Here is a 15335-nt window from a genome sequence, read left to right as displayed (position 1 = left end):
TTGGCGACGCCTTGCAGAGCCGTCTCCATGGAGGCAGTAGGCGTCGCCGATGGCCGCAAAGCATGTAGTTCAGTTCGAAGCTTTAAGAATCATTTAGATAAATACCTAAGTAAGATGATGTAATGATTATTATTTATCTTATATTATTTGTTTATTTGTTTTGTTATGTTTTGTCTGTCTGATTTTCATTTATTATTATATGTCAATTCATCATTTATTATTTAACTATACCTATGCATTTATTTATGTATTTTATTTATTTACGTTATTATAGTTTTTATTTATTTTATTATTAATATGATTTTTTTTCGCATCCGACCCAGACATGGATCAAAAGGTCTCCTGTCGGCATGCTCCGCCTTTGTAATCCTTTGTAATCCTTTGAGTTGAGTTTAGTCAGGTCCACCGTGATGCATATGCCCTTATTCTTGGTCACGAACACCATCGGGTGGCATCACTCCGAAGGTTCCTTATCGACAGGCGTGATGATACCTTGTTGCACCATTGAATCGAGTTTTTCCCATACTTGATCCTGAAATGCATACGATATCGGCCTGAGCGTGTGGATCGCGAAGGGCACAGCGTCGGCTTTCAGGTGGATTCTCACGGGGGGACGGTGCGGAGGTCGCTCTTGGAGACCAACACGTCGCTGAATTTCCGTAGGAAGTAGTCGCGAGCACCTGTTCGCGTACGTCACCGCCAGGATAGGCTTCGGGAAGTCGGGCGTGATTATAGCCAACTCCAGGCAGTGGCCGAAGGAGAGGAGGTGGGCTAGGACCCCTTCGTGAACCCTTATGACGCCGGAGCAGTCCCTGTGTCCGAGCGTCAAAGTAGCCTGGAAGCATGCCACTGCGGGGGGCATTTGTGATCCGCCGGCCATGTACGTCGACGCCGAGAGCGGCGGCTGTAAGCTGGCTCTGGATATCCCCAACATGCCCAGGTGCCGAGTGCCTATCACCATGATGTCCGCACCTGTGTCATGGAGCTTAAGCAAGCTCGAGGACACTTTCCCGAAGCGGACGTAGACACTGACAGGCTGCGGAGAGCGACCGGAGCCGCCAGACACCTGGCGGCAGGCGCCTTCCCGGGGGGAGGGGTGGTGGCGCCGGGATTTGATGACCTGCGTTGATTCTCGTCTCGATCCCTGGTCCACTTGCAATACTTCTCCCAGTGACGCTTTTTGTTGCAGGCGCGGCAGCGGGCGTCACTGGCAGGGCGCTTGGGTTGCGAGTGCGGTGTCCCTCTCTTCCGCAGCTGTGACAGGGGCTGTTAGCCGCCCGGCATTTCCCAGTGTTGTACTGGCGGCCGCAGGATTGTCAGGGGTTGCGGGGTCGCGAGGAGGGGGCAATAGGCTGCTGAGGTGGGTGTGTGTGCACCTGGCGTTGAGCACTTATATGCCGAAACGGCGCACACATGCGGGTCGTCCTGGCGTTCCGCGACAGTCCCCGTCGCTGATTCGTGTGAGCTGCAGTTGGTCACTACTTCCTGCAGTGAGGCGTTTGCGGGGAGGGAGCTGATGCGCTGTATGAGTTCCTCGTCTCTGATGCCCATTAGTGTTACCATTTTCATCTGGACCTCCGCACATTTTATGAGGCCTCCGGTGCACAGTCTACCTCCTGGGCCTTGTCCTTGACGGGGCCGTAGAAGTCGTCGAAGGACTCGCCTTACCCCTGTCTGCATCGGAACAGGTCGCGGCTGCGGAGGGCCTCGACTCGCGCGTTTCGGAGGTGGGATTGCAGTCGGGTATCGCGTGGGGGGAATGTCCAGAGAATTCCGCAAAATCGCCCGTACGCCGAGGGACAAGCACGATCTAAGCTGTATAAGCTGTATGTCGTGCGGCATCCCATCAACGCCGGTCATAGCGGCGTGGTCGGCCCAGACACGGCTAAACGACGGGAACGACTAGAAGTGGGCGTCGGCCTCCAACGGCGGCTGGCGCGGGACCATCAGGTTGCCCGGCGGCTGAGGGGCGGGCGGCACTCCGGTGATAGACGGGGCCGGGGCGGGGGGGGGGGGGTAGTCGGGCGGGTGGCAGTTACGAGATGTTGCAAGGTCTACGCCATTATGTCGATTTTCGCGAGGTCCTCCCTTCGTTAATCTTGCATCACCGCTGTGCGTTTTTCGACGTCTCCGCCACCATCCTGTGGAAACGTCACGTTCGGTGTGAGCGCAAGTGGGGCAGGTAATTCGACGTGGTCCTCTAGCGATGAAGATGAATCACTCCGTTGTGCCCTGGTCCGGGTCGGGGGGTGGGGTGGCCTACGTGAGTCAGCAGGGGTGTCGCATGACATCAGCGTCGCTCCCTATGTGGGTTGCGGTCGCGTCGGGTGGGCTCTGCCGGAAGGTTTAGTATCCAGGGGGGTGAAATGAATGGCCTCTTTGTTCGCACCTCTACGGGTCCACGAAAGCTTGTCACACTATTGAACTGCACTTCATTGCAGTTACGGTCCAGCATGCACATTGTTGCACGGTTCCTTCAACACCTCGTTCACGTAAGCGCCACCGGATCGTGTATCGTCACATTACTGTCACCCGTTCACGCGTGCGCCACCGATTAACGAATCGTCGCTTATATTTCACTGTTGCAAGTTGCAAACAATCCTACTCACTGCGCCATGTCTGCAAGCAATCATGCAATGGAAGGCGACAGTGAAGCGCTAGGAGGACAATTAAATAGGTAGGTTATGCTTAGAGGGTGTGGGCATGTCATGTGCCTAAGAATTCTAGAGAGAGTGACTGCCGGCGTGGGCGAAGACGCTGCCACGCCTAGTACACGTACGAGAAGGGGCCTTGGCCATATGAAAGGGCTTTTGTACGGGAGCGTCCCTGCTGGTCAGGGCACGCCACTACACTATTACACACTAATGAACCATACACTAATTTAGTACCCTATGCCAACTACACAATCCCACAGTTACTAAGTCTATTCCATTTGTTGACCACCCTATTAGTAAACAAATTCTTGTCTATTTCCTTCTTAAATCTAAATTTGTCTTAATATGATGACCGTGGACCTCGGGAGTCTGAGGGCGACACGAGGAGGACGGGGCACTGTGGGTGGTCCTTGCGCAGGTCTTGAAGATCTTCGTGGTCCCGTAGAGAAGGGACGCGGAACTGCCACCGGGGCAGCGAAGTCGCGGCCACTAGAGAGGGACGTCATCCTGTCGTCTTTTGAAGCCAACAACAGCAATAACAATAGGGATGCAGAAACACGCTAACACAAACACAAGGCTCTCTCCCTTCCTCTCCCATCCTCTCTCCTCCCACACAAGGAGAGTCGACAACCGGTGACTGCTCTCCCCCCCACCCCAGTACAACACACAAAGGAGAGCATCTCGCTCTTCTGGTGAGCGTTGCCGCCACATGCGGGGCTGCGGCTGGTCCTATTGCTGCTGCGTTCTTCCTACTCCTCCCACTGCTCCTCCTCTCTCCTCGTTCACTCGTCCTCCTCCTCCTCCTCCCACTCTTCCTTCTCCCCCTACTCCTACTCCCACTCTTCCTTCTCACTCGCCGTCCTCTTCGTCTTGCGGAAGACCAACAACTTAAACTCTCTCTTTCTGTTTGACAGGCAACGGCGGTGGAACGGGCGGAGGCGGCGGCGGGGGTGGGGGCGGCCTATATGGGGGCGTCGCCACACCGTTGGCCCTGGTACCACCGCAGGTGCCGCCCCACGGGCGCGGGTTCCCGCAGGCGAACAGCGGCACCGTCGCGGCCGGTTGCGGCGACGGCGGTGGCGGGTGTGACGAGGCCCTTCTGACGCCGCGGGCGCGCCGAGCCGCCGCTGCCGTCAGGGAGTCGTCCTTCGGCGAAGACCCGGCCGCCGTCGTCGTCTCCGCCGGCGCGCCCCTGGGGACCTGCTCCCCCGGGTCGGTCCTGGGTGGCGTCGGCGGCGGGGCGGCCACGGTAGGCCTGGCTTCGACGAGGACGCCGGCGGGAGAACGCCATCGCTTCGAGGAGGAACCTCTCCTTCCGCCCGTCGTCTCCTCCTTCAGCGTGCCGCACCATCCACGGGTCTCGGCGGCGCAGGTCCGCGCCGCCAGCAAGGCCCTCCAGCAGCATCAGCAACAGCAGCAGCAGGCGGCCGGCGGCGGAGGACGCCACCAGCAGGAGATGATGGCGCCGCGAGACTCGCCTCCTAAGAGCTACTCCTCAGAGTCTCGCCCTCGCACGTACCGTCCGGAGGGCCCGCCCTTGCCGCCTTGGGCGCGCGTCCATGCCAGCCACAGCGCGGGCGGCGGCGGCGGCGGTGTGGGCGGCCGTAGCCGGCGGAGTGGTCAGCAGCAGGCGCGGGCGCGGACTTCGCCTCGCCGGGAGGACGACATCTTCCCATGCGGGGAGATGGGCGCAGGAGGGCGGATGACGTCGTCCTCGGCACAGAGGGCGACGGCTGCGGCGGCGGCGGCCTTGAGTGGCAGCGGCCTGGTGCTTCCGCCGCTCCCGCGGCACCAACACCACGTGGAGGAAGCGGGCGTGCGGCACAAGCTCCGTGCCTTCACGCGGCATTACAGCGACGAGAGCCTCCACGGGCCGCCCGTGGGGCCACACGCCCGCGGCGGTGCCGGCGGCGGCGGCGTGGACCTGGTGTCCACGCGCATCCACTCGTCGGCGGACGAAATCAGCTCTATCAATCGCTCGCCCAGCCTCAGTTCCTCCTCTTCGTCGTCGTCGTCGTCAGACGAGAGCTTCTCCCGGACCGACTTTTCGCGCACCGACGCGGACTCGCCGTCGCCGCAGCGCGCGCCCTCGCTCAGCGACGAGAGGTTCCAGTACATGTTCAGCGGGATCAATCTCGAAGGCGCGGCCCCCGGGTCGGCGCCCCCTCCGCCTTTCCGCGACCTCTCGCCGCAGATCTACTCTGACTACCTCTCAAGCGTGAAGGCCTCCAGCGACGAGAGCTCCTCACTCCGCTTCAACAGCCTCTCCAGGGACTCCAGCTCGTACTCGTACCCGCATGTGCCGGGACTTTGGAGGGAGAGCGACCTGGCCGGTGGCGGCGGCGGCGGCGAGGACAAGGCGGTCCGGCGGGACGACCTGTACATCCCGAAGCTGACTGCGCAGTTCTCGAGCGACAAGGTCAAGCGTGGCAAGCAGGGCAGCCTCTCCGACGCGCAGCCCACGACGACGACGGCGACGACGACGACGACGACGACCTCGTCCTCCACCGCTGCCATGAGCAGCAACACGGTGCCGACCACCGCGACCACGACCACCGTCTCCTCCTCCGCGTCCTCCGCCACCACGGGCGCGCGGCATGACGGGACCTCGCCCTCCACGGTCGCCGTGGCAGGGGAGAAGGTGTGTTGTAGGCTCATGGCCAGCCACACCTCCGGGGGCAGCGCCGAGGGGAACCTCCTCCTCCTGCACTCGCCCTCGAGGACGGCGAGCCGCCTGAGGAGCCTGGAGAAGAGTCCCAGGGAGGAGGTGATGACGTCGTCGGCGGCGGCGGGGAATACGAGTACGACCTCATCGCCGGCTGGTGAGGGGGGCGTCTCCGCCGTGGTGGTGTCCAAGAAGCGATCCCTGTCGAGGGCGACGGCTGCGGGCAGCGAGGAGCTCATGATGCTCATCGGCGGCGGCGGCGGCGGCGGTGGCGGCGCCGGGAGCAGCTTGTACGGGACGGAGAGCAGAAAGAGGGGGACGCCCTCCTCCTCGTCGGGCGCCTCTGCGGATCGCCTGTCCTCCTCCGGCGCCAAGCGGGACGGCGAGTGCCAGACGGACCCCAGGAGCAGCGGCGGCGGCGGCGGCAGCAGCGGCAGCGGTCACCACCATCATCACCACCACCATCACCACCACCACCAGCGCGGAGGCAGCGGCAAGAGCGGCGATGGTGGTAGGTTAGAGAAGTCGGCAACCTTCGAGGGCGTCCCCGAAGACGGAGGACGAGGAGGAGGAGGAGGAGGAAGGAGTGGGGGACAACCGCGAGGTAGTTCTGGTCTCAGGTATGGACTAAGTTTGGACAGATGCATGTCAGGTGCTACTGCAGCAGGAGGAGGAGGGTATGGCTTGTTTGACAGGCAGAACAATAATGACGACAACGGCAACAACAACAACATCATTAACAACAACAGCGGCGGCGGCGTTACTGTGAGTAGTGGGGGCAGTTGTGGCAGGCACGACAGGATGAGGGCGGTGGCGGCGGCGACGGCGGGGGCGGCGCGCCCGAGCACCCTGGAGGGCTACAGAGCCCTGCAGGAGGCAGCGCGCCTCCAGCAGCAGCAGCTGGAGGAGGAGCTCCAGGGCGCTTCAGGGGCGCCCGCCGTCTCCTCGTCGGCCTCCCCCTCCTCCCAGTCGGCAGCTTGCGCTGCTGGCGGCGGTGGTCCCCTGGGCGCTGACCCTGTCCTGCTGGGTCTCCATTTTGACGCCGCCGGCCATGGACCACTTTTGCAGCTGGCCGCTTCGTCGTCGCCGTCCCCGTCAGGAGCGCCCGCCGGCCCCTCCGCGTCGGCTGTTGCTGCCGCCGCCTCCTCCCCTCACTCCCCACACCACCCCTCCCCCTGTGATAGCACGACGGCGGCAGCGTCGGCGTCGGCGTCGGCGTCGGGAGGCCGGCGGGGGCGGCGGAGGCGGCAAGAGCTGCTCCTGCAACAGTTACAGCAGGAGCAGCAGCAGCAACCGCAGCCGCGTCTCCTGACAGCTCGCAGCTTCCCGCTGCACGAGTACTCTGCCTCACACCACCCTGCTGCAGGGGGCGGCGGCGGCGGCGGCGGCTGCAGTGCCAGTCTCCTCCACCTCCGGCGAGCCCACAGTGAAAGGTAAACCTTCCTAGCCTTCCCTTGCTACCCTTCCCTTCCTGCCTTCCTTCCCCTCCTTGCCTTCCTCTGTCCCTACCTTCATACATGTATTCTTCCTTATCTCTTCTCTTTCAGTGTGTGTGTGTGATTCACCATGGTCTTGGGTCACGTGTTGGACTCGTGATCGACAACTATTACCCTGCCGAATGAGAGCTCTGTGTGTGTGTGTGTGTCTTTTTTCAGGCAATTAGATTTGAGGCGACCAGGGGAGGGCTGGGGGTGGGGTTAGATTGAGAACGGCAATGAAGACCCATCTGGGGTGTGGTTGGTCCTGCAAGAGGGGAGGACGTCGGGGAGAAGCATCCCCCACAGCTCATCCCGAAATTCCCTCGGGTGATGAACATGGTCTTGGGCCCAAGATGTCTGTTTGCCGTGACCCGCTCTCCTCCACTTCTCCCACGAGGAGACCTGAGATCAGATGTTTGCTTCCCTAATCTTTCTGCTTGCCAGTAGCATAGAAGCTGTCCTACACTAGCAGTTGACCTAGGTTTCCCCGGGACCTCCTGGTAACTGGCAAAGACCCTTGGAGCTCTTGTTGATGAGATGCTGTGTTGTTGTTGGGGAGCAAAACTAGTGTAGGGAAGATTAACACAACACTAACCCACACTAACACAACGCCGACATTAAATTTGTTCAACATTTCCTCCCAAAGGGATCTTCGAGTGCATTTTTTTTTTTTTTTTTAACCACAATGGGCCTGTGGGTTTCTAGTTGGTGGAATTCAAGGCAGGAGCATTCATTGGATACAAATGTTCACTCAAGAATACATATTGGTTTGCGACTTCTTTCATGACTCCTTCCTGTCATCCAACATAAGTCTTAGAGGGGGTTTATACGGTCTAACGGTTCGTCGAACGCGGTTCGACAGACACGTGTGTGTCTAAAGTGATGTGTGAACGGGGTATTTGGGGTTTAACCAACGTGTTCGGCAACCAAATACCCCGTTCACACGTTCACACATCACTTTAAACACGTGTCTGTCGAACCGCGTTCGACGAACCGTTACACCGTGTGAACCCCCTCTTAAAGGTTCTCCTTGCAATTTTCCCTCGGGGCCCCATGTGGCCATGGACAAGAACGCTACCACGGTGTTGCCCCCGTGTGACATAGAGTGGAAGGGAATGTGGTGGAGCAGAGGGATGGATGAGGGACCCCAGCCCTTTCCGTGTTCTTCTCTTGCAGTTAGTGGTCTGGGCACGTGGAAAGAATGAGCGGGAAAAAAAGACGAACAAGGAAAGGAGGGGTGGATGGGGTGAGTTTGAGGTGAAGACCAAAAATGAGGTAGAGGATGCAAGAGAAATGTCTGTTGAGCAAGAAAGAGAGAGGGCAGTATGTAGGTGTGAGTGTAGAGTGGTTTTGAATCGGTGAGGAAGCAGAGGGGATAAACCAGCTTTGGCTAATGAGACCTGACCTACTGTGGAGGTGCTCCATTTTGTTGCTTTCCCTCTTGACTTGAGCAGTGTGGTGGGAGATGGGTGACCCTTCATCCAAGAGGAGCTAAGATGTGAGGGAAACAGTGAATGGCTTTTTGGATGGGTGGAGGGGGGTAAGTGTAGGATGGGTGTGTGTTTTGACATAGCCATCCCCTTTAATAGGTGGGCAGGACCATTTGTGTGTGTGTGTGTGTGTGTGTGTGGCCAAAGGAAGATGCAAGAAGAATTGTGGAGAAAGAGGCCATTCTTTGAAGTTGTGGGAGCAACTAGTCTTTTCTCTTTTCGTTAAACTTGCTCCCCACCTCCCTCTTTTTGTCCTGTTGTTGTTCTTGTTGTTGTCGTTCTGCCTTACTTCTGGTAACCTTGTCTTTCTGCATCCTGATACTTGTGTAGTCAGTACTGGTGTTTTATAATGTGTAATATATACCGTTCTTGCAATGTTAGGGGCCAGCAGTGGTCACGGACTAGAAGTTCCTTATCGTGCAAGATGGATGTGAAGAGGTAGTTGTTGTCTCCCTTTTTTAGGATTTGCATTTTTACAAATGTTTGATCATGCAGTCATGTTTATAGAATTCAGTCTTACTTTTTTCCCGCTATTTGTTTTTTTCTGACCTCTTCATTTGAGCTTCAAGATGCTGTAATTGTCTTTTGTGTACATGTGTAAATGGAAACGGGTCGTGCTCCATCATCGCACGAGAGCGAGAAAAAGGAACGGGTGTGCCTTGGAGCCGTGGTGTTCAGTTTGTGTGTTTGGCACGTAGTTTGCTTCACGTGTGTTTTCTGTGCTCAATCTTTTGTCATCGCGTATTTGCAGGAGTGCACGCGAGGGTGGCAACCAGTATGACAACCTTGGGTTGCACGACGACAATGCCCTCACCACCACCGACGATGATGACGACGACGACGACGACGACATTGGCGACGAGGGTGAGGAAGATGACGAGCCGAACAAGCCCAACAAGAAGATGCTGCCCTCCCATTCCCATCACCATCCCCATCACCATCATCACCACCACCATCACCCTGGACACCATCATCACCACCATCACCACCACCACCGCCAGCAGCAGCAGCAACATCCACCTCCTCCCCTTGAGCTGCCAGGAAGTGGCTGTTCCAGATCTCTCCAGAAGGCAGGAGGGACGGCTGCAGACTCCTCAGTCAGTAGAAGCAACAGCAGCGCCGGCGGCGGCGAAGGAGGAGGCGGAGGCGGGGTAAGAAGAAAAGGCGAAGGGGAAGAACTGAAGCCGAGGGAGGGAGAAGAAGAGGAGGAGGATGTTCGGGCATTTGAAGAAGAAGAGCGACGGCTGGCACACGAGAGCAGTGCCGAGCGGGAGTTGGCAGCGGGCTCAGGAACGGGAGGTGGCGGTGGCGGTGGAATGAACTGTGCTCCTTATCGTGCGGGAGCTGGACCTCCTGTTCGGGTCTGCCTGGAGGTGAGTAGTGACAGTAGTTGTCTGGGATCCCCTCTCTGCTTGTAGGAATGTTGGTCTTGTGAGTGTGTGGTTGAATATGGTTGTACTTAATATGGATGATGTTGTGATGCATGAGGTAGAATGGGTGGGGGGATGGGGGGTGAGGTAGTATGTGTGAGCAAATTTTGACGCAGCCCGAAGGGATTTCTCCCCGTCTTCTCCTTTATGCATGGGGGGGGGGAGAGGAGGGGTCGCCGATTTAATGAAGCGGCCGTGCTGTGTCTTGTGACACTGCTTCTGACCCAGGGCAGTGGACAAGGTGCAGGGATGACCCGTCATCCAGGAGGTGCTAAGATAAGAGGGAGGGTGGAGGGGAGTGGAATATGTAGGGGACGGGATGGGTGGGAGTGGTTTCTATGCCTTTTTCTTTTTGGCTACCCCCCGTGTAAGGGGAAAAAGCCTTTGGTATATGTATGTATATATATACTGTATATATATATATATATTATATACAGTAGTACCTCTCATTAACGGACGTTAATTAGCTGTGTTTGCGGTGATTTCGCTGTGTTTTGAGTGTTTGGAGTGGTTTTTGGGTGATTGCATAATGATTGCACAGCACTAAACAACAAAAACACCGAAACACAGCGAAAACATCGCAAACACAGGTAATTAACGTCCGTTAATGAGAGGTAGTACTGTATATATATACATACATATATACATATATATATATAAACATATATATATACATATATATATATATACATATATACATATAAACATATATACAGTGCTCGACAAAATTCGCGCCTGCTTAGGCCAGACCGGGCGCAAACTATGGCGAAAAAATGATGGTCATTTTGATGGTGAAACAAAGATGTCAGAACTCGCGCCTGCCTGTATGACGTCACTGCATCCAAGGACGATGCGACCAGGGAAGCTGGAGCGCGTCAGTTGCCTCAGGGCATTCGTGGAGGTAGGGTGTGTGTGGCGTTGTGCTCGTGTGGGGGCCAAGTTTTGTGTCGCATTTTATTTACCTTTTTTCCCTTTTCAGTGTAAATATGGCTCCGACCAACCATTTAAGCAATGAACAGATTGCACAGGTGCTGGTATTGAAAGATGCAGGCCATGGAACGAAAGAAATAAGTGACTTGATGAACATAAACCCTTCCACAGTGCGCAGGTGGATAAGGCGTCGACGCCAAGAAAACAGTGGTGCAGACAGATCCAGTGCCTAGAAAACACACTGGCAGGCCTAGGAAAACTTCCCATAGGGCTACTAATGGCCCTATGGGAAGTTTTCCTAGGCCTGCCAGTGTGTTTTCTAGGCACTGGGTCTGTCTGCACCACTGTTTTCTTGGCGTCGACGCCTTATCCACCTGCGCACTGTGGAAGGGTTTATGTTCATCAAGTCACTTATTTCTTTCGTTCCATGGCCTGCATCTTTCAATACCAGCACCTGTGCAATCTGTTCATTGCTTAAATGGTTGGTCGGAGCCATATTTACACTGAAAAGGGAAAAAAGGTAAATAAAATGCGACACAAAACTTGGCCCCCACACGAGCACAACGCCACACACACCCTACCTCCACGAATGCCCTGAGGCAACTGACGCGCTCCAGCTTCCCTGGTCGCATCGTCCTTGGATGCAGTGACGTCATACAGGCAGGCGCGAGTTCTGACATCTTTGTTTCACCATCAAAATGACCATCATTTTTTCGCCATAGTTTGCGCCCGGTCTGGCCTAAGCAGGCGCGAATTTTGTCGAGCACTGTATATATATATATATATATATAAATAAAATTCTTTCTTTTTTTTCTTATGGTAGTTGTACATGGAGTTACCCCTGGATTATGTGAACTGGTTTGATAATGTTTTCTGTATATATATAATATATATATATTTTTTTCTTTTGGTAGTTGTACATGAGTTACCTCTGGATTATGTGAACAGTGTTCATTATTACTCAGAGTAAAAGAGAACAAAGCAGTGGATTTATATTATATAATGTGAGTAGTGTGATGCATCGTACATATGGCAACCGATGCTGGATGCGAGAATTCGACTTGTACTGAAGTGGTTAAACTCTTGTTGCGGACTTGCATCCATTTCACCACCACTCTCCTCTGGTTGCCATGATTGACAATTTACAATTGCACCTGCCTTTCAAATTTTAGTTTTTCTTCTTTTGATAGATGCAATATCAGTCTCAGCTATTTCGTATCAAACACTTCCAAATCCAGAACTGGGCGTGTTATTGCCGGACAGGCCTCTTCGCATAATATGGAGGTCACTCATCTACAACTAGAAAATAAATATAATTGAGACGACAATACCGTCATCCTTGTATACCCAGTCGTGTGTCAGGACACCTGCATTGACGTCATTGTATGGAAGGGGTTCATTGTGTCTTTGTAAACCCCAGATTTATTCATTTTTTATTCATTCATTTATTATGATTTTTTTTACGTAATTGTAATATACAAAATGTTTATTTTCTTGCTTGCCCACCTCTTGTTAACGTGAGCATACCCATCCTCAGGTTTGTGGTGGAGGTGGCATGCCAGGGGACGGTGGTGAGACGAGCCCTTCGGAATGGAGCGAAGAAGAGGAAGAGGACTGTGCTGCGTCGGAACCTCTCCTGGACCATGAGTCTGCGGGCTACGTCACAGACGATCCCGCACTGGACCATGCGTCAATGATTAATGACGCTGGACTTACAGACGCTGAAGGTGATCACGGCTGCACATTTCAACTGTAAAGGAGGGTATTGTGACCATTGTTGCCCAAGATTAAGGCTGTGTTTACACCAAGCAAATTGAATCGATTCAATTCATGAAGGATCAACACGATTCATGAATCGTGTTGATTCACCATACTAGTTTCAATGTAACCGTTTACACCTGGCAAATCGGCACGATTTGAATTGACTCGATTCGCCTAGTGTAAATGGGTACATTGAAACTAGTGTGGCAAATCAACATGATTCATGAATCGTGTTGATTCTTCATGAATTGAAACGATTCAATTCACTTGGTGTAGATGCAGCCTAAGTCACCACTCTCCAGTCAACACTGCTCATGATACACAGCTACCTTGATATCAGGCTGTAGGACTATAGATATTCCCTGATGCACAAATATACAAAACAACAAACCCCCAGAGATGCAAACTTGTCTTTAAATTTTGAACAACACCACAAGAGTTCCCTAGTTCAACTGCAAGAGAGGGGCACGTTTCTTGTTCCTATTTTTGTGTTCATTTATGCTTTTTGGCTGCAGGTGCTCTAAGCGACGTCAACTCAATCTACAATGACCCACAACAATACGATGGTGACATGGACGACACCAGTATGTCGTCTCGGGCATCATCACGGATCTTTGACTCTGAGGCCATCCTGAATTTTGACTCCATCAATGCCTTTTACGAGTCTGAGTACGACAACTACCGGCCAGGTGAGAGTGGGAGCGGAAGTGGAATCTGGCTGATTCAGTGCCTCCTTTTCATGTTGGGCACACAGTTCACTGGAAGAGTCCTCAGTCTCGCCCATCCATGCCATCACAAAACACGACCAACCAAAAAAAAAAGAGAGCATATGACTTGTACATCAAGCTACCACCTGAACCTCGCATACATATACTAAAGGCTTTTTTCCCCCTGACAAAGACATATAATCCACTCCCACCCATTTCAACCCCATCACACTCCACTCCCCTCCATCCCCTCTCATCTTGGCTCCTCCTGGATGACTGGTCATCCCTGCATCTCTCCCACTGCCCTGGGTCAAAGGTAGTGTATCAAGACACAGCACATCCACAGGAAGGCCACTTCATTTAATTGGCAACACCCCCTCTCTGTCCCCACATGCAGAAAAAGAGAAGACTGGGAGAAATCCCTTTGGACTGTGCCATAAATATCATTCAAACATACTCCTCACCTCCCATCCCCCACCCACCCACTCTCTTCCATGCATCTCAACATCATCCATACACAACCATTCTCCACTCATCCTTATCTTCTGTCTTCTCCCTTCCTTAACAGACATTCCCCTCTTTCCCAATTCCCCTTTTACCCCATCCATTCATTTTATCCTTGGTCGCCCCATCATGTTCGCTCCTTCCACCTCTGCCTTCCTTCCACACCTCTTTTACTAATCTTTCTTCACTCATTCTTTCCATGTGTCCAAACTATCCTAATACTCTTTCATCAACCCTATTTCCCAGCTCCCTTTCCACCCCTGTTCTCCTCCTCATCTCATTTCTCACTCAATCCATAGCGACCCCAGTTGTACTTCTCAGCCAGGAACCTCGTCTCAAACACAAACTCCTCTCTTCCTTTCTTATGATCCATGTTCCTGCACCCATACAGTACTGTCAGCACAATCATTCCTTTATACAATCTCCTCTTAGCATTCATTCCCAAATGTCTTATTTCTCATTACAATTTTTAATCCACCTTAGGCATTTACTTGTTTTTTTTCAATCTACATTTACCTCTACCATCAGTCCTCCTTTTCCCACCACATTCACACCCACATATATAAAAATATGCAATTTCTCTAGTCTTTTTCCCCTAATACTCCCTTCCAACTTGCTGCCACATTCTCCCCTTGCACATATCATCACCTTATTTTTACCCACATATCTTCAACTTCCTTCTTTTGCACACCTTTCCAAACTCTGTCACTAACTTCTTGCCATTAAGGGGGTACGCGACACCTGGAGGTCATTTTCTAAAATATTTAGAGTAAAGAGCTGAAACTTCTCAGGTAAATAGGTATCCATATTGCCTACATTTTAGGTGAAGCAGAATGATGTATGTACACATGTACGTATACCAGTAGCGACATTTAAAAGTGCACAGCACCATAATACGTGGACCAATTTGTTTTATATTTTGGCTATGATTAGTCAGTAGGCACACCTAGGGCTGGTCATTGAGTAATTGAACAATTTCCTTTATACTTTTGCATACAGGCATTTCAATTTTAATGGCTGGCAAAAATAGTGAAAAATACAATTTTTTTGCTCTTGTTTCCATTATTACTCCGAACTCTTTCATCCTATTCAAAATATTCGAACGATCGGCCCTAGCAGTTACTAAAAGTAATATTCCCTGTAAGTTTCATCTAAATCTAATGTATATTATATTTTTTATGATTAAAAAAAAGTAGAAAAATATCGAACGGAGATATGGCAACTTGAAATATGAATATATCTGTAACTTGCTTATAGTTTCACCAATTTGACTGATTTTTTCATGGCTTAATTCTTATTATATAATAAGTAAGTACAGTAAAAATTATCAACATATTTTAATTATAAGTACTTTAAATACTGAAAAACTAAAGTATAATTATGTCACAGTAGTGACGACGCACAGACGACAACATCATATAATTTGCTTTTTTGCACCTTTGGCGGTTTCTTCATATGAAACCTCTCTGCTGGGGGTCTTCAGGGTATCTAAATCATTGGAAAGAGGTTTATTTTCCAGTAGTGGGCGCCTTCTCTTTCCTCATCAGATTCCCCTCGCCAATCTATGTTGGTAGGGCACCCCCTCCAGCATCATATGATGTCCCTTCTTCTTTCTTCTTCCTGTATAGCCTTGATCTTTTTCCTCTTGCTTTCTTCTTTGGATTTAATCTTCCTCTTTGAATTGTTTAGTCTAATGTTGTCCTTTACCTCTGTCAC

The 15335-nt window shown here is 52.6% G+C and overlaps 1 protein-coding gene across 6 annotated transcripts in view; it reads left to right on the top strand.

Annotated features, from left to right (window-relative positions):
* LOC143031388 (uncharacterized) overlaps positions 1 to 15335 on the top strand; it is a 155811-nt gene that overhangs the window by 130687 nt on the left and 9789 nt on the right. For 5 of the 6 annotated variants that reach the window (XM_076195136.1, XM_076195137.1, XM_076195133.1 and 2 more), the window contains 4 exons: positions 3569 to 6752; positions 9039 to 9660; positions 12185 to 12374; positions 12924 to 13097. In XM_076195136.1, the coding sequence (XP_076051251.1) occupies positions 3569 to 6752; positions 9039 to 9660; positions 12185 to 12374; positions 12924 to 13097 (4170 nt within the window). The remainder of the gene's footprint in view (positions 1 to 3568; positions 6753 to 9038; positions 9661 to 12184; positions 12375 to 12923; positions 13098 to 15335) is intronic. The other variant, XM_076195138.1, reaches the window with a different exon arrangement.

The sequence above is a fragment of the Oratosquilla oratoria genome, chromosome 12 (assembly GCF_046742065.1).
Source record: "Oratosquilla oratoria isolate Oo_2021 chromosome 12, ASM4674206v1, whole genome shotgun sequence".
Classification (NCBI taxonomy): domain Eukaryota; kingdom Metazoa; phylum Arthropoda; class Malacostraca; order Stomatopoda; family Squillidae; genus Oratosquilla; species Oratosquilla oratoria.
The sequence above is the reverse complement of the archived record's forward strand: the minus strand, read 5'-3'. Positions and strand labels throughout refer to the sequence as shown.